At 38.5% G+C, this 19,850-nt stretch overlaps 1 protein-coding gene across 2 annotated transcripts in view; it reads left to right on the top strand.

Annotated features, from left to right (window-relative positions):
* The window catches only part of LOC122615335 (protein bunched, class 1/class 3/D/E isoforms), a 36,673-nt gene that overhangs the window by 6,388 nt on the left and 10,435 nt on the right, over positions 1–19,850 (top strand). Inside the window, exons 1-2 of one of the 2 annotated variants that reach the window (XM_043790382.1) lie at positions 2,311–3,323; positions 8,579–8,630. In XM_043790382.1, the coding sequence (XP_043646317.1) occupies positions 3,181–3,323; positions 8,579–8,630 (195 nt within the window). In that variant the 5' untranslated portion in view covers positions 2,311–3,180. Of the gene's footprint in view, positions 1–2,310; positions 3,324–8,578; positions 8,631–19,850 lie in introns of those variants that run through there. The other variant, XM_043790381.1, reaches the window with a different exon arrangement.

Genomic DNA, 19,850 nt, shown 5'->3' with positions numbered 1-19,850 from the left:
CTGGCCGATCTTTTGGGCTTTTCACCGCTAATGGCTGGGCCTTTGCTAATTGGCGGGGCGTGGCATGATCCACACAACGATGTTGTTTTGTGCGAAAAATCAACAGGCGCTCAGCTGTTTGCCACCCAATAAAATCACACTCGAAAATAACACTCATTAACAAGGAGGTTCCAGTATTTTGTATCCATTTGGAATTCATTTTTATGTGTGTTTTTTTCTTCTGGTGAGGCTTGGCACACGTTCGCCTTTGTCAGCTATGAATACCAAATATCGCCTTTGTTGACATTTATTTGCACTTTTTGCAGCTGGCAAAGAAAACAATTTGCACAAATAATTTGCATATTTTCGAGATTTATATTTATTGTGGTCTCCGTCGAGGTGGAAAACAGCTTGTTCAAGGCAAACATTGAGGTTACGGAAAACAAGCTAAATGGGATCAATCCAGGTCAGCAAAGGAAAAGAATGCGAAACATTTAAGTGTAAATTGTAAAAGGTTCTCTATATATTTTAGCAATAATTTATGTTATTTTCGCCCTACAGCTTTTATTGTTTAATTTTCCTGCACAATCTTTACGCACGTTTCACTTCATTTCTCTGCTACATTTTCATTGCGTGACCAACAAAACTTTTCTCCAACATTTCGATACGATTTCGTAATGGTTTAGTTTCGGGGTGTTGCAAAAGTCGTAAAGTTGGAAAAGGCGACCAAATGTTGTGAAATTGCGGAAGGGTAGATAATCTAAATGCGTGAACAGCCAGAAATAGACGTGTTCGGGTGTCCATGTGGCAAATAAAATTAAGTTTTAATGTACCAGATATATTTATTAATGATTTTTCTCTTTTTCTTTGCAGGTGAGTTTTATTGAATAAACGTTGTTATGGCAAACCAGAGGGTCGCAGAGGGTAAGCTTTAAAGGAAAACCAGAAATAATTGGGAAAAGTAATGCAAAGTATTGGTAAGAAAGTTCAGATAAGTAATCATGAAATGGTAAAATTTTTCTTAAAATTCTTCTTTTGTTTAACTTTAACGATGTTTTAACGATAGATCTTTAATGGGTTTATCTATAGAACCCACCCACAATCACCCCTTTAACCAAAATGAAACCAGCTGATTGGGAACGACATAACCCGCACAATATATGAAATATTCCACAATGCAACAGCGTGGGAAAATCGGGAATTGCGTATGGAAATTCTACAGTTAGCACACGGGTTATTGAGCCTTCAACGTGGCAACTTGTCATAGTCAAGTGGCATAGAGAGGCTCTTGCCGTCCCTTTCTGTCGCTGATGCTGCTACTGCTGCATCGCTTCACTGGATTTCAAAAGTTCTTTTGCCGTTACAGCAAACATTCTCTCTTCGGCATTCGCTCTCTGCTGACAAAGCCGCATTTGTATGGTTTCCCTCTCTGTGTGTCTGAAATTCAGCTAAAAAGCTTTTGAAAAAGCAGCCATGTTGCTTTTTTATCGTCCATGTGTGTGTGTAGGTGTGTGTTGGTATCTCACTGTCTCTCTCCTCTTAAAAAAAATTCACTGATTGGAAAGATTCGTTTGTCTGGTTTTTTTGGGCTGCCACTGTATTTTTTCAGTGTTTATATCGCTTGTTTGTTTATTTTTCATGCATTTCTGTTTGCCTTTAACACGAGCCCACCGAAAACGTGGTGAGGCCATGGGAATATTGCATTGAGTCGCTGCCGAAAAAAGGGTTCCGTAATAAAGATCGCAGACAATGTGTACAGTGAGGCCTCTGTTCAAGAATTTCTTGTTGCTGCTGGTTCGGTGTTCAAGTTAAAACCAAAGCTGAAGAATCAGCATTTTTGCTCCGTATTTCCGGTCTATAGCTTGGCACTGCCAAAATACTGATGTTTTAGTTAAAGAAAATAGAAAATAGTAAAGTGCTCATGAAAACGACTCACATAAACCTTACAGCCTAGATAGCATAGTTATGCATATTTGCCTTTAGGACTCATTAGCTTGAACCAATTTTTATGAAAACGGAAGAAGGTTTCGAGTATTTTATTGGAAGCTCCACTTTAAGTGCCAAGCTTTGCTTTGTTGTGCTCTCACTGGTTCTGCATTTGTGCAAAAACAACAGCTTAGTGAAACTCCCTCTCTCTCTCTCTCTGGTTTTCTCTTCCACCAAGTTGGAAACTTCAAAAAGCCACCACCGAAAAGCTGTTGTAACCATTGTTGTTGTTGCTGCTGCTGCACGTTCAGCTCTCTCTTTGGCTCTCGCAGTGGCAGTGGCGGCAGCGACTGTTACTGTGACTGCGAAGCGCAGCAGCGACGTCAACATTTTCAGTTATGCTGAGGAGCTCTTTCCATTCAAACACGAAAATCGCCTAGAAGTTTAAACTTCGAGTCGCTTTTGTCGCTTGGCCTTTTCTTTTATTTCGTTGCTCAATTGTTGTTAATTAATTGTGTGAAAACTACATATTTTTGTCTGTGCGCCTGTGTTGCAATTCGTGTAAAAGAGAGAGAGGGAGAAAAAAAGAAACAAAGCGAAATTGTTTTAACCGAAAAACCAAAAAAACTGGCAAATTGTTTACACCAGCAGTCTAAACAATTCTCAAAAGTTCGCCAGACACTGAATATCAAAATTCAGAGAAAAGGAAAAACGGCGAAAAACGTCTCGCGCGCATTTTTAACTTTTTCACTCAGTGAGAGAGTCCAGGAGAAAGCAGAGAGCGGGAGAGGGAGTTGCTGAATAAGAAAGCAGTCGCATTCAGCAAAAGAGAGAACCACTCTTTCAAATTTTATCGCTCTCTGAGCACACAAATAAAAGAGCTCCCCAGTTCGTTGTTTTTGTTTGTTTTGTGTGTTAAGTTAAAACATTAAAAAGGCCTACAATTTCCGAACACCTAAAATACATGTGTAAATGCAAGTGAAACTCATTAAAAGGGAAGCTGGTAAAAAGAGAACCGAATTAACTGTTTGCACACATGCACTCGCATTGAAACCAGTGTTTGGGCTCTCCCAACTGTGTGTGTGTATATCTAATAAGAAAAAGCAGCTGGGACCTCCACAAACAAATTTGTCAAATTAAACAATCGGAAAAAGAAAAATCAAAAGCAAATTTTTAAACATATCGCTACTGAGCATTTAAATATAAAGTTCATCCAACTTCAAATAAGAATTACGGTAGAGAAAGAAGTCGTACTTAATTATCGTAAAATCGATAATGAAAACTGAAACCGGCAGCAATAATAATAATAATACTACTGGCGCCAATATGGATTTCGATATGTATCCAAGTATTTCGGGCAAGCAACAGGATCCCGTTCGCGAAGTCGTTATGAAATATATCGATTACTTTCTGCCAGAGTGAGTATGCGATAGTTTTGTGGGTGTAAGAAACAGAACTCATACTTTTTGTTATGTTGTGTTTTGTTATAATTAAAACTAGATAACTACTTTAATTAACGAATTTTGTAAAAATAGCCTGTGGGAATACAAACATTGGGGTTATTGTCCAAGCTGATAACAACCTGGGAAGAGGTCATCCCGAGAGAAAAAAGTAAATATTATTTCAGTGGGGAGAACAGTAGCTCTTTGTTATGCGCTTGTTGGCAAACGGAATAATCTCTGAGATAAAATTGTTTTCCTACTGGTTTTAGCCAGCGAGTTTGGTTAAGTAAGCTGGCAGCTGGAACATTTTATGAATCTGTTTATATGGGTAGGTTGCTATTTTTGTTCACATTGTTCTGAGATACTGCTGTGCCGCCAGATTTAAGTTCTTATAATAAACTGTAGCACCTATGATATCTTTATGGATACTTTGAAGTGTGTGAGCATTATCTAAGCTAAATTTATTTCAAACCGTTTGGACATACTAGGTTTTACTTGTTACAAATTTATTGTTAAGACCCCAACCAAGGTATTATATAGGCATCCAGTTTTCTGGCACAGTACTTGTAACACATTGTGTTATCAAATCAGAAAATGGTTATATATCATCTATATCATCTGATGATTGACAAACCAAGTAGTGACTAATTTGTGGTCTCCAGTGACTGTTTATTGTAAACTGTCAAATTGGAGGCAGCTAATTTAAGCGAATTTGTGTGAACTGCTGCTAGGAAAAAGGAAAACAAAACTTCAGACATCTAAGCAAGCGACAATTGAGCAGGTGGCTATAAATAAATGGCAAAATATGTACTTCCGACCCACAGCTGATGTGATTCGCTGCTTAGGAAACCAATTAGCGAGGCCCCAGACACCATGAAGTTCCATAATGGGCCCTATATTATATCCCGTGCATGGCAACGCAGCTGAGCTTTTGATCTTTTATCGGATCTAAGTATGGCAATTTTACTTGGAGGTGCTAAGTTGTGGATGGCGATGGTAAATATCGGTGGGTTGCAGTGTTGATTTCATAAGCACACATAAATATTTATCGGTTGGATAAGTCGGCGGCTACTCTAAATATATTGGTAAATTTAGTTCGCGTTGAATAAGAGATCTTGCAGGGTATTGAGTGTGCAGTATGGCAAATTAATTTAAGCGGATTTTTATTTAGCCTGGCATTTAAGACACTTATCCGAGTGGCTTGGCTGGAAAATCGCTTGACATATCCACTTTAAACCGTACCGAATAATCGAATTATGTGTGAAAGACTGGTTGCTGCTGACCGCTTCCTGTCTATGGGGAGCCTTACATCACCGGGAAAACGGGCCAACGCATCGTTAGTCGAATAAAATACTATTTTTTGCACTGACCCCATTTTGTTTTTGTCCGTTACGTCCAGTTAGGCAACTTGTTGCAAGCTTGCGTTCGCATGGGCGTGGAAGATTCGGGAAAAGGGGGCGCATCGAGGAGCAGCCTGCCACGCGCCTCTTGCCACGAAGCCTGCCAAGTTGGCGACATTTCTTCGGTGGTTTCGCTGGCACTTTAAGGCTTCCTACAACAAGGCGGCACAACTGAACCGGTCTTGGTCTTGGACTTCCATTTCGATATACTCTTCATCGACTCTCTTTTCAGCCGTTTTTATTTTTTAAACCGCCTTTTTATTTCCTTGCAACCCTTTTCGTCGTTTCTATATATAGACGCTTTTTTCATTTGTGTATTTTTTCACGACTTTGATTTTATTTGGGTCAGGGCCACATGGTTCCTTTAATTATGTTTTGCTTAATAATTTGATCTTTTTATTTGCCGCTATTTGTTATGGTGTGTTAAATATTAATGAATAAATATTATTTAAGACACGTATTTATATAATAAACATTCATTCATAGCCCATGTGCTTCCTCTGCGCAACTGAAACGTTGTTATAAATTCATTTCCCGTTTTACGATCGTTTTTGCATCTATTTTGCTGAAAACTTTGTACGATGTGTTTTGTTTTCGTTCGCCAACTTCCTGGAGTCGTAAACTCAGTGTCATCGTTCCCGACTTTCGAGATCTCCAAATGCAAATAAACACTTCACAAATATGCCACGCCATTCAGTCCCCAGATGGGGAAATCATCGACGGCTTCGAAGTAGTGAGGATGGCATGATGTACACATGCATGTACGAGTATGTATGCCAAATTCTCATTTCGCTTACATCAGCAATGGCCTGACAACAATTTGGATATTTGTTTTTACTATGCATTGTTCGATTTCGCCAAGTCAGCGGAGGTCGTTTGCTGGCCAAGCCATTTGTTTTTTTAGGGAGAATTGCAGAGTCGCCATCCGCAAGTTTAAGATTTCGGAAACACTTAAAACAATTTGAGCCGTGTGATTCGCACAAAAAGTCACCGACGTATAATGATATTTTGAATGAAAATAGCCAGGGGGAAAATGCCAAAGAGCAGCGACATTCTTCAAGGGATTAGCCTGGCAATTGGCCAGAGTTTCATTCACTGCTAATGCGCTTGTTCAGATCGTTTCGATTGGATTTGGATTAGAAACTACTTTTGATTCGGCGAGTCAAGGAAAGAAAAAGTGGCACGTTTCTAAAAGGCGCCAACTGCAACAAAAAATAGAAACGTAAATTACTTATTACTCAGCAAGTTTGTAGGGAAATGTTATAGAAGAACACTGTTGACTTAATAGCTCTGAATGATGTCGAATATAAAATAAATAAGTAATCTTTAAATTAGCACGAAACGGTGAAGCAAAAAAGTAAATAAGTAAATGACATCACTGATATTTTTACGAGCGTTCGATGGCGGTGTTTGAACCCCAATAAACTTTGCACTTTCTTCCCGCACTTTATTGTTTATTCTTCTTCATTTCGCTGCTTTTTTATAAGAAAAAAAAATAATAATATATATATAATTAGTGTGGCTTTACTTTTTTTGTTCGTCGCGTGATTTTGTTTCTTCTTTCCACACTTTATTACTTTTTTTGCCCGCTGCTCTTTCTTTATTTTTGTTTGGCTGTACTTTCGTGCTTTTACCATGTCGAATATTGTTTGTCGGACTTCATGCTGATAACACCTGGCGAGATAATAACGAAGCAAAGCAACAATGGATGCTCTAATGATGGTGGTGCGGCTGCCAGCTGTGCCTGATTGTTAAGGTTTGAATAGAGTTGTTGGAAACTATCAAAACAGTATCTTAAAGTCGGTAGTCAGCACGCCAAAGCTGCTCCACATAGAGAAATGGGATATTTTACCAACCTAACAAGGATTTAATTGTTAAATTAAAGGCATTCAATAAGAGTGGTATCTGAAGTGCATTTTAATGAATACTTTAAAGTTCCCCTACTGAGTCGAATCCCATGTGTAATTAATTCACCTAAAAATAATGAAGTGTGTTATTTGTCCAAATTGCTACCCACTTTATTATCGAACGAATCAAACTTAATGGGCATGCGAAAAGCGAATTTTCGCCAAAAACTCCGCGTGTCCAGCGACAACAACTACAGCAACACAATGGCGCCATTGACCGGTGTCCAAAATGACATTGGCGAACGAATGTTATTTTATTTTTCTGCCTTTTGTTTGTGCCCATAGCCCAAAGAAAGAGAACAAAAGTCACGACATGAGTCATTGCACTCGTACTCGTGCGTGTGGATGCAAAGGCGAGACTTTTACTTTTTTCCCCGCCTTGTTTTTCCCAGGCAAGGCGAGAGATGATATGGAAAGTCGTAAACTAAGTTCCCTTGACTCCTCCTTCAGGCAGGTTAAGAAACTTTCCGACTTTCGTCCTTGCCGGCTGACTCAGGGGGTAAATCAAAAGCGAAACACTCATAATTCTGGCATTCTGGCCCTCCGCTCGTTCTTGATTACCCGGCCAGCCGACTTCTGCCACAGACTTTAATTATTTTGCACGATCTTATTTCATTTCATTTCATTTAAATGAATGGCATTTCAGCAAAGGCATCAACATCACGATGTGTTTATCATAAAAGTGCATTTTTAATGGTTTTGGGTTCTTTTATACACTGCGGTGAATAATGAGATTCTTAAAAATGGCATATTCGCTGGTGTGTTTATCCAAAAATTGTAAACCATTAAAATGACCATACTTCTTATAATATTCTTTGTTATAAGAGATATTTCCTACATGACCCGGCTTTTGCCAATTTGGGCAACCGCATGGATATTGCTATCAGATGATTCATTACTCTATTATTTCCCAAAGGTGTAACTATCTTATGGCCATCTACTTTGATGACACACTCCATTGTATCGTGCCATTTCTATAATTAGAAATTATTGCGTATGGCAAGTATTTTTGAGGCACAAATCGAATCCAATTCGTTTGATAAAGTGAGGGACAGTTAATAGATATCGACCATATACATTTTCTGATTGATTTCTGATGGAATAATACCATAATTATTGTGGATTATGAATCTTAAAAAGCAATACCATTTTGATGATAAAGTTGTTTTACACTTATTTCTAAAAGTAACAGAATGCTTTAGGATTATTACTAGAACGTATGATTTTCATCATCAAATCGATTGATTTTCCATTTTATATAATATTATTTCCTGCGTCTTCTAGTTTCCTCCATAACACAATACATTACATAATGGTTTGTCAATCGATCGACCGGCAATGAAATAATTTGCACTCTTGCTTGCACTCAGTAATTAAAGAAATACATATGCCCATACTGATGAAGAAATAGTAGTGGCACGGGGAAAACCCGATTTGGTTGCATAAAATTCACTCAATCGGATTTAAATTCAATCAAAATGTCCGAGCACCTTTCATACCATTCATCTTTCACTTTTGTCTTATGACAACTTAATTGCTCATTTGGCATTGCAATTAGATGGGGAGATTTGCGTTTTATTCGGAGTTCGCGGTTTTTTTACTTTAATTAATTTTTTTTTTGCAAAGTAGAGGAAGTTTTATTGTCATATTGACCTCAATTTACGGCTGTCATCAGCAAGGTCGGATCGCCAAAAATAACTTCCATTCGAAGGTCTTCGGCTAAAGTTTGTCGGCGGTCAGAAAGTAGGCAGTAAAATGGGTATTTGATTTGTTTTTAATTGAGACTTTGGATGATGAGGGGCTATTAAATATTTGATGGGAGCTTAGCTTCTCCTTGCAAAAATAAAAAGACACGCAAAATAACATTAGAAACTTGCGTTACCTATCTGTTCAATTGTATTAACCATTTACTCCTTTATTTCAGTGCATCTGGAACGAGTGCAGTTGCGATTGATAACAAAATCGAGCAGGCAATGGTAAGTTTAAATTAAATTTCATTTTCTTTTTTAAGCACAAAAGACAGACAAAATGGGCAGCGCAAATTGATAAGAAGTTGCAAAACATGAAGTCGTTAATCTTCACAAAGGTCAACGTTGTTCATAAAAAAGTGTTATCAGGCATGAAGAAAAAACGGCAGAACACGTCATGAGCGGAACCTTCAACGTTTTTGAACTTTTGACCATGAAAACAGTCGCCTTTTTCCACGATGGTCCATTCTTAATCTCGATTAGGCAAGGTCCTCAAGACTCAGCAATCCATAAATAGCTACAAGAAACACGAAAAGCCTAGCGAAAAGATGTTCGAGTGGGGCGCCATGCTCAGAGAAAAAGATACAATTCAATCAAGTGGCCCTCCTTCTTCATTCTCGGCATGAAGTACAAATTTAGTTCAATTGAATTGAATTTGCTTTGTACTGAGATGGCATGCATTTCAATGGAGGATTCTATATTTAGACCCAATTAAAAGACAGTACAAGACTCTTAAAACAATGAACAATCCCGAGAGATGACAATTAGTTTTGAGTCTTGAGTCTTTTTCAATGAACTGAAATGAACTGTGGCAAGAGTTATGAATGGAAAACCATTGAAATTCGTAAATTAGGACTGGTTCGCAATGAACAATCGAATTTATCTCAAGTGGACAATCTAATCGAGCTTGTAATCGCTTTTGCAATCAGTCAAAATAAAAGTCTCAATGGTTTTGAATGGCCTAAAGTCTGTGTTTTGCGGCTAACAGACAAAATTGTTGCTAACCCTAATAGAATAAGTAAGTATTTGCTATCATCGAACGATTAGCAGTATCTTCAAGTGGGACTAAAAACAAGAAAGGATGTGAGTTTTGAAAAAAAACGATGCCATCAACAATACTTCATTGCGATAAGTCTATAAAAACCATAATTCCATGCCAAACTAGGCCTCTTTTCACATGTCTTGCTAAACCCAATTCATATTGCTCTGTCAATAAATCATCGTGATTGCGTATTTATTATACCAAGTAGCGGAGTTAATAGAAAATTCCAAGCGGAACTTGATGACACATTTCGAGCTGTGGGGCAACTGGTAAATGGCTGCTGCATGTTGTTTGGTTTTGCCTCATTTAAAGTCAATCAACTTTTCCTTTTCCACGAAATTCAATTGAGAGACAGTGTCTGCGCCTCTGTTGCAGTTGCAACTTGCCACCCATAATGGTCATTTGGGTCAATTCAATTGCTCTCGCCACTTTCTTTGGGCCGACGCATTTCATTTCGATTCGATTCAATTCTCTTCTTTCTTTTATTTTGTATTTTTTGTTTTTGAATTCCTTTCTAGCCACCTAGAAACGTTTTCCCTCTTGTTTTTCACTTTGTGAAAGTATTTTCTCCAAGCGCATTCCGTTTTTCCTTCAATTCAACTCCTCTCGTTGGTCGCAGAATTTATGCGTTTAATTCTGTTGTTGCTTTTGACCTTGGTGAGAGGAGAAATAAAATAATAATATTTTATGTGAGGCTTTTTGAGGCTGATATTTTTATGTGCTCCCTTCCCGGCGGCGCTTATCAGGCTTTTGTCTTGTTTACAAAATGGCAGACTGTTTTTTCTGTGTGGATTGCTTATCTCACCACAGCCAACAAATGCCACACTTCAAATATGCCATAAATTGTTTGCCAATTCAAAAGCAAATAAAGCCAAGAACAAGAATGTGAACATATAAGAGTGTCGTATTTGCTTGCAGATAATTGTGGAAATTACTCAACTCAATCATCGAAATAAAATTGGCTTTGGGGCAGCTCAATTGCAAAACAAATCTCCGCCTTTTGTTATCAGTTCATCCCTTAAGTAACGAAAAATGATAATTATAACATAATTATAATTATAAATAAGTACATTTCACTTGAGTCATGATACTCTATTACATTTTCCGCCAGGTGTAGCCCCAATTTTATTCAGGAAAGTTCTCTAACCCCGAGCAGATGTCGCATATCATTCATATTTTAGGACACTTCCCATTTCTTGATCTGCTTTCGTATTTCGTATATATACATAGTATATAAACTCATTCCGTTCGGTTCAGTTGTCACGTAGTGGACATGAGCAAACAGATTGCGGATTACGGACTGCGGATTTTGCGGATTGTGGCGTATTCCTTGCCTGAATCAGAAAAAAAAAGATGCGTTTTTTAGTCATTTGTTGCCTACGCCCAACAAAGGCGCGTCAAATAAAATGTAATTTATTTGCACCAGCCTCTGCGACAGTCTTTTCCTGTTTCACAAATGCATAAGAAATGATACGGAAGCGTTTTGCTTCCTTAAACAGTCGTTTTTATACTTCCCTTTATTATTCTTTTAACACTTATCAATCACAGCAAGTGACGTCACTTATTTTGGCTTATTTGTACATTTCTCTGCCTTATTTAGCTGCGATCAACATTTAATGACGATAAGAACCAGAACAGGCGATCGCAGACTTTGTCATTGCCTGTCGTTCTGCGAAGTACAATCTTTTGCTAGACAGCTACTCACACGCTCTACTTTCCATGCTAATCTCTCCTTCGTTTTTCTTCTGCCCGTAGATGAAGAAAACAATGTTTTCTTTAAATTTAAAAAAAGCCATAATAGAAACCATGGCGCCAATGATTAGGTTGTTCCTCCCATACTCAAGTACGTTGATAAGGTTTTTAGGTTATACCAATATTTAATAATAATAATCGATTTGAACTGGCGCAAACAATAGAAATAGAGGGAATATTTATTATAAACTACTTATCAGCCTAAACTTATAGAGTAGACTCTAGTCAAGGAAGAATGTAAGCTAAACCTTGATGGTGTTTGGTTTATGATAATGCGAATTGAAGGTTTTATGAATTATTGGTTAAGACTTTATACGCCTTTACATTTATAGTTTCTTACAAATATTTGTTGTACCCAATAAAACAGCTTTCGTTTTCTCGCAGTGCGGATATCATAAAGCCCCCAAATTTCCTAACCGATCTCAAGAGTCAAAGGAAAAGTTGTGAAAAACAACATGATAGCGATGATAAGTTGACATGCTAAGACAACTTAATGACTTAATGACATTAATGTGGCTTTATTTCGCCCGATGTGCGGATCGAATGGCTTGACTTTGTGACTTTTGCCGAGCCCCTCGCTGGCTGGCTGGCTTTACTCGTCCACTTTAGTGAAAAACAAAATGCAGAACCCATAAACAAGACCATAAAAAGCATGACAGATAAGATAAAAATACAACCTATTGGCCTGGTCGGGTTGTGTTGGGTTTTTACCACTCAAACAAATCGAGAGGCCTCTGTTATTTGTCCAAGTGTGGGGAGTTTCAGTTGAAGCGAACTGGAAAAACAATCCCTAAGAATAGTGTTAAATAATTTACTTTTCCTCGACAGCCAGACATCAGGCGATAAGAACAGCCAATCGGTTAAGGGGATACAAAGATGGTTGCATAACGCTGGCACTGGAGTCGCCAGAAAGATGGATAAATATCGGCCCAAGTCTGTCTTCAAGCAAATAGAGACACAAAAGTGTGTTCTGGCCACGTGCCTTTTGGAAGTTTTCCCTGATCTCTTATGGAATCATGGAATCACAAATGTCCACTGCGATTCATGTACGGCTCTGTTCAAGTATCTATAACCAATGCTTAAGTAGGTACAACGCTTCATTATCCAGCAATAGATGTATCATGATCTGTTGCTCAGTTCGTCTAATTGCATTGACAATGCACAGCACCGCAATTTCCAAACAATTGACGTCAGAATCGATACAATATCGGGGGTTGGCCTGAGTCGGCCAGTCGGTCGGTCGGTCGGTCACTTTTCCTATCCCAATCCCAAATGGTTCGGGCCAGTTAAGTGCTAATTAGACGTGGCACTGTCGCAAAGGCACAGGCACCCGCTGAGTCGCCGTTGGCGCGGCGTGTCTATCAGTAGATCTAGTCTGGTCTATAGTTTATGGCTCTCACAGCTCTAGCGATGGACTCGTGACTCCAAACAATGCACCATAAACAACCGATAGAATACAAGTAATTTGACCTAAAAGAAAGTCCTCTCTTGCCCTCAAATTAAAATGAATATATTGATAAGGTACTTCAATAAATAGGTAAACCATAAATAGTCTTATCGATTTGTTTCGATTTTACATACTTGTGGCATAAATATCGATGAGAAAAAACACAGCACGATAACAAACTTTTCGATTCTATTCGATAGGATACCTCATTACAGATAGAATTTAATTTGACCCGCTTTTAAGGTAACTTAAAACCAACAGTTAGCCACTGTTGCATCACTTCACCTAGAACACATTAAATGTCGAGCTCTGGACTTTGTCACAGCCACCGCTCTGACGTCATCTAAAATCATCGGTCTTAAATTGCGTCACAACGTGCAGTATCACGATGCCCGTATGATGATCTCCGGTGCTATTGTAATGCATAATACATGTGGACACGTTTTACACGAAATCCCCACCGGAGATTCTTTAGAACAAGAAGAAATTTGATTCTGGCCTTTTGTTATAGTTCCCCCACTTTGCCACTTCGAGGTCGGCGACTTTCAATTCACGCGAAATGCAAGTCGAATTGTGGGGAAGTGTGGCAAGTAGTATGTAGTATTAGCACAGAGAAAGGTAGCCAGGCAATGAGCTAAACAGTTTTCAAACGGCGATGAGCTCACGCCACCAACATCCCACCAACACATCCCACCAACAGCGACGGGCTCCCCTAATGACTCACAAAGGCCACAATTTTCTGAGAAAATTTCACTGCAATTAGAGTTCATGCGAGCAAAGTTCCCCCGAATCGAACTTCAAGGCTGAATCCGTGGGTGTTTTGCAATTGGGTGTGAAGTTCGCTTGGGTTTTTGTGTGCCTGCAATGCGAGCCTTGTTGTGCTAGGTTGAAACTTGTTTCGCCCCACCTCCTGCCCCTTCTAAAATCCAAGCTAAACACTCTCCGCCGGACCAGACGTCGTTCAACATTTATTTATTTTTTGAGTTTTACTTTTTTTTTTCGCAGCCAGACGCCTGAGTACGAGATAGCCTTTAGTTTAAGTTGCAATTGTCGTTCGAGCTGGCCGCTGTTTTTGTTTGTACGTGCATTGCAGCTCCAAAAGTGGGTCAGTTTTATCGCCAATACATGTATATCGATATGCCCATATACATACTTCTACACTTGTATACTTGTGTAGACCCGGTGCAGTTGATTTTCGTTTATGTTTGCCTGCTAGCTGCAGTCCGCTGTTGCCAAGCGCTCTCAATTTCCATAAACTACGAATGCAAATGCAACAAACTTTGCCACTGCGCTCGTTACTGCACCAAAATGCACTGTGAAAGTCTTCTTGCAGTGTTGGATCTTAGAATGCATTTTAGATGAAACTATTTGAACGATTTTCCATATTTGATATATTGTTTTTCCCATATCTAATTTACCTAATGGAATTTAAGTTGCATTTAGGGTGGACAACTTTGCCTAGAACTCTTCACTTTGGTTGAGATAGAGCCAAATCATTAGAGAATGCTGTCTTATCTGCTCACTTTGTAAAAAAGCTTTGTCTGGCATTTAAAAATTATCAAAGAGTCCAATGCCCCAAAAGAGTCGGAATGTTAAGTGGATTTGGTACATACATATTTCTTCTTAGATTTTTGCAAACAAGCAAGTCTGTCCGTACAGACATTAACATACTATTGTATGTTAATATATTAGCAGATTATTAGCCAACAATCTGCTCGCCAAAATGATTTTCCTCAATATCAAAATTAATTAGCCATCATCAGCGCATCACAAGGCAATGAATCTGCGGCTCGGATGGCTGCTATTTTCTCTAACTCGCCGGTTTCCTGTCTGCTTTAATGCGGAACTTAAAAACCAAAATAAAAATACCAAATGCTTGCCAAAAACGTTTTCCAATTCGAAACACTTTGACTTTCAGCCCGAGATCGATGTGGCTCTTATAATTCACTGGGCAGTGTTAAGTATTAAACAAGTTTTGTGAACGTCACAATCTGGTTTTCAGTCTGCGATTGGTTAAATAAAAACGAAGTAAGATCTCTAGCATTAGGCGCAGTCGTTCGTTTTGAACGTTTGCCTTCGGTTAATCCCCCAGTCGGAGAAGTCAATTTGATAAATGTGACTTAGATGTATTGACCTTTGTGCCATTTACGCTGAACTCTAGCCGATATCTTCCGTCTTTGTTCGCCACGCAATCAGATGAGAAAAATCATTAAACAGCGCGCTTAAAATGCAGGAAGCAAAGCTCAATGTATTCTTAATCGCTTTTAATTTGCAAACCTGAGTGTGTGTGTATGGGATGATAAATCAAGCAAGACAAAAGGTAATCAAAAGTAAGCACGAGACCCTGAAAGGTGTTTTTCAACTTTAAACTGTCCTAGAACTGCTCCTGCCCCTCGCTGACCTCTGGAGTCATAGGAGAACTACACATATATGTAAAATGTTTGTGGGAGGTGTGTCCAAGTGAAGAAGGCGTGCTTTCACAGAAACGATTTCTCCCCTCGAGTACACAATTATTTTTTTGGCCCATGGCCTGTGTGCCATTTTGCACAACAACTAAATATGTCAATCAGCTGTCCAACTGTCACACACAACTGTACTTGACAACCACTAAAGTTTTTCAATTTCGGTTTTTGCCCATTTTGCGATTCTGCAATCGTGTTGCCAAGCTGAAAACTCAGCAAATTATTCATTCACGCAAAAATTGTTCAAAAACCGAAATGGAAATATTATTGGGATTGACAAAAACAGTTGCTGACCTAATTATATATATTTTATTTTTGTTTTTGCCAGACAATAATGCCCCCAATAAACATCGAACAAAAATTAACTTTAAATGCTATAAATAAACAAGAGTTTATATTTTTTGCAAAAGCTTTTATCTTTCGCCGTTATGCCGACCTGCATATACATTTTAAGTAATTTATTATGCCTAAATTGATGGAAGCAATTTGTCCGCTGGTTCAGGGTCCGATTTGTGTGGATCTGTTTTCGCGTTTTTGGCGGCACTTGCTTTCTAATTGGGTTAGTGACATCACAGTGAGGGAACCAAAAACCAGTTTGCCGGAGTTTAAAGTTGTTCAATTTCGGATTGTTTATAGGTTGTTGTTTATATGTGGGCTACCTGATGGATTTGCCAATGAATTCGGACAGGGATATAAAAACGCTTTAACGATCTCGGATACGTTTCGGGTTTACTCTGAGTCAAGGATGGCCAATTACGCGGTCTTTGATTGCTGTGCTATGATTTGTAAATCGAGTCGGTGTGGCAACTAAAAAAATAAATAATGGGATTGCCTCTTGTTTCATGCGGGGAATCCCTTTTAATTTCTCTCCAATTTGAATGCAGATAATTAATCATTAGCCAAAGTCAAAACCAACGAGATTTTTTAATATGCCTACGCGTGCCAATTAAATGGCGTTTTAACATATTTTCAAGTGCACTGCTGACATAAATTAATTGTAAATGGCCAGCAGCGCCATCGCCTGATTTAAAAACATGCGTTAATTGATTTCAGCTGGGGTGTGACTCGACTTGCTTTTTATTTCTTATTCATTTCGGGGACCTGTTCGACAACTCACTTGCAAATGATCTTAGCTGGACCCGGCTGATCTCAAATCTGCGATCTGCGATCTCAGCCGAGTTGAGAAAATCACAAATGCGCTGCGTGTGCGTGGCGTGCGCGTTGGCAATTGGCCGAGACACACCTACCAACCTCACCTGAGTCCGCCATGTACATATATGTACATATGTACATTTGTACATACATAAGTGATTTAAATTTGGCCATGATCGAACGCCAACGCGAAACGCGTTTGGCCCGTGCGAGACATGGCGATCTCACTCGCTCGCGGATCGCTAAACTTAAAAAAGATTTTGCAATGGATGATTAATGTGTGCGTTGGTTGTTTGGCTTGTTTGCCGATTCCCTGGCTTTGTGTTTCGCTTTATTTTTGGGCCTTTTGCATTTTAATTGACACCAATATGTCATTTGAGGCAACACGAAACGAACTGGCTGACTGGCTGGCAGTCTGGGGCCTACGGTATGGGGCCTGGGGTCTGGGGCCCCCACAGAAAGTTTATGCCGACCCAAGCATTTCTATTTTGTTATGGCCCCGCCTTTGGGCTACGTCGCAGCGAAAACAAAGCGCCAATAAATATATCACAGAAATGTGTGTTTGTGCTCTTATTACTATGTGTGTGTGTCTGTTAAGACCCCCACATATAAACTGTGGCGACTTTAGCTTCCGCATTATAACTCAACTAAAAACTTATTAAGAAACGTTTGTTTGGCACGGAACATTTCCCAAGAGAAATTCCTGAGGAAATCTCACAGCAAATGTTCAAAAGAAAATATTCGAATATAGTTATGCTTTCGATGATTGATTTTTAGTACTTTTGATTGCCCGTTATCAGCAGTACTTAACAAACAGAACCGAATATATCTATGAATTATAAGTAGTTATTACTGGGATGTATCCGGTTCGGAACTGCAATAATATCGATTCATAAAAAGTATATTGTCAATTTACTTTTGTTGATTAGCGACGACGACTGCCTCTCTTCGAAACCACAAAATTTTCCACTTAGTATTTACTATATTCCCCGACATAAGCATTCCTAGAAATTTATTTTCCCGCTGACTGTTTTATTTATTTGTCTAAGAATAAATTCGACAATAATTCTGTTTACATATTTTTGACACTCTTTATTCTGCTTCTTCTCTTTGCAGGTAAGCAAAACAATATTTTCTAAGATTGGCACAACACATTTTGTTGTTCTGTGGTCTGCGTAAGTCAGTTAGTTACCCATATATATTTTTATACAAACATACATATGTACTTAAATATGCATATGAACATGGATGAAATTATTCCACACACAAATTGAATAACATCCAATTAAAACCGAATGGGAAAAATAAAGAAAATATTCCGCCGAATAATTGAAGGAATGCAAATTATGTTGACATCTCTGAATAGTTCTTGTTAGCGAAAGAGGTAAAACGTTCGATCTGACGACGTTGTGCCGAAAATAGGCAGACAATATATAGCAAAACAAAATAATTAAGTTCCTCATCCCCGAAATATGCCATCCAAATAGAGCGTGCTCGAAATAAACCACGATCTTGAAGAGCGAATTCTCAAATACCCTCTCCAAAGATCTCACTTCTAACACTCACTGATCCATTTGAAATTGACAGTGAAATGTCCGCAAAATGTGTTAACCCTTTGAAGGGTAAGGGTATACAGTAAAGTGCGAATGAAATGAGTGGGGAAGCGAACTGAACTATTCTGCCGAAAGCTTTAAGGCCCCATTTATTTGGGTGCAGAACACTAAATAGTAAACACACAAATCGAACGATACACACAGACTTTTATCAAATAGTGTTATTGTGACTGCCTCGATTGGCCTTGAATAATTCATGATTATTTGTGGGCATTTTTTGTATTTTGCTTTTGTGAGCTTTCGAGTTTTAATTTTTCATTAATGGTTGTTTTTGTGGGGCTCTTCATTTTGTTTTGTTTGTAGTTCTCTTTTCTTCTTTTTTTTTGATGGTTCCTCTTTGTTCAGCTCATTTGTTTACCGAGTTTTGAGACCCTTTTGGCAAAGGTGGAAAAAGAACTTTTGATTTGTGACCAAATATTTGATAGGGGTAATTGTATTCTAGGAAGGCGCAATAGGGTTCAATATGCAGGGTCTTCATTCCTAATGACTCAGAGTTAATTTCAAAATCGAGGAAATCGTAACTAGTCTATAGCCTAACTAGTCTAACCTCAAGCTAGAAATTATTTAAAAATGTTTAGTGGAAAAATGACAGTTTCGCCAGAAAACAAATGGTTTTATGTTCCAACACAACGTTTTCAGCTAGTTTAATTTTTGAGTAATTGGTTTTTGGCGTGTTTGTCCTTCACCCAGAATTTCTGTGTCGCCAATAGTCAAATAAATTCTCGGAAATTTTTTTAATTAAATTATAGTGCAAAAAAATGGTCACAAGGATAAGACGCACGAACAAATTGAACGCGAATTCAATGAGTTTGTGTTATTAAACCAAAATAAACAAGAGAAAGACGCCAAAGAAACAAACAAAAAATAGAAACATCGGAGAAATTCAGGTCAAGATGAAAGTCTATTCAACCGAATTGCCTAAAAATAGTCCAAGCAAATTATACGTACATATAAGATATATAGTTTATATAGAAAGGATTTCAAAGTAATGTTAGATATATAAACCTTGAAAAGTCGCGACATCTTTGCGATGCTCGCCACTCGGCCAGAAGTTAATTAGCCACACGTGCCGTGGTCGTATCTCTTTACAACAAATTCGTGGGCATTCGAATGCAATTAGCGGGCGAGCCCCTGTATCTGAATCTGTAAATGTATCTGTACCTGTATCCCCTGTATCTTTGCTTACCTGTGAGCACCTTTTGTGGCTGTCGAGGACCGAACTGCGGGCCATAAAGCGATTTAATGGCTCTCACCGAGACTGCAACAGCCGGACAATTTAAATGCAATTTGCACTTTTATTTTGGCTTCTTCCTGTCCCGACTGACGCATTAGTTTTGCATGAGATGATTGACCAAAAAGAAAATAGTATTCAACAAGTCTTTTATGACCCGTAGTGTAATTTGGGTCTGGTTACGGAAAAGGCTAGGCTGCAATAACTTGGCGTCTATTTAAAGGCTTAGATGACAGGTTTATTTTTTAAAATATTAGTTTATCCAAGGTGAAACTGTTGCTAAAATAGGTAATAAAGTTAAACTGGGAGTTTAGTATAACAAGTACTTCCTGAGAACTTCAACCAAAAGAGGAACCAATTGTCGTTCCTGTTTTTAAAGAAGAATAAATATTCAATCAAAAACGAGGATATAAGACATTTTAATATTTGACAAACTGCACATTTCGGCGATCCATTTTTCTTGTTAATTTTCCCGTTTCTTGGTCCATTTCTTTGAAACTCATATGCCACTAAATAAATAGTTCCTTGACCAAGTTGGGTCCCACGAATAAGTTTTTGGTTTTTCAACTTCTATCCTATTTACAGTTCTCACCATTTCACTCAATTTACTGTTGATCGCGTCACACCTGTCGATCATCTGTTTGCAATTTCCGAAAATCGAACATACATATACATACTTTTTTTTTTGCTGGTGCCAAATAACGTCCCAGACAAATGTTTGGCTTGGTCGAGAAAAAAGGGAAACCGTT

The sequence above is a fragment of the Drosophila teissieri genome, chromosome 2L, assembly GCF_016746235.2.
Source record: "Drosophila teissieri strain GT53w chromosome 2L, Prin_Dtei_1.1, whole genome shotgun sequence".
Lineage (NCBI taxonomy): Eukaryota > Metazoa > Arthropoda > Insecta > Diptera > Drosophilidae > Drosophila > Drosophila teissieri.
The sequence above is the reverse complement of the archived record's forward strand: the minus strand, read 5'-3'. Positions and strand labels throughout refer to the sequence as shown.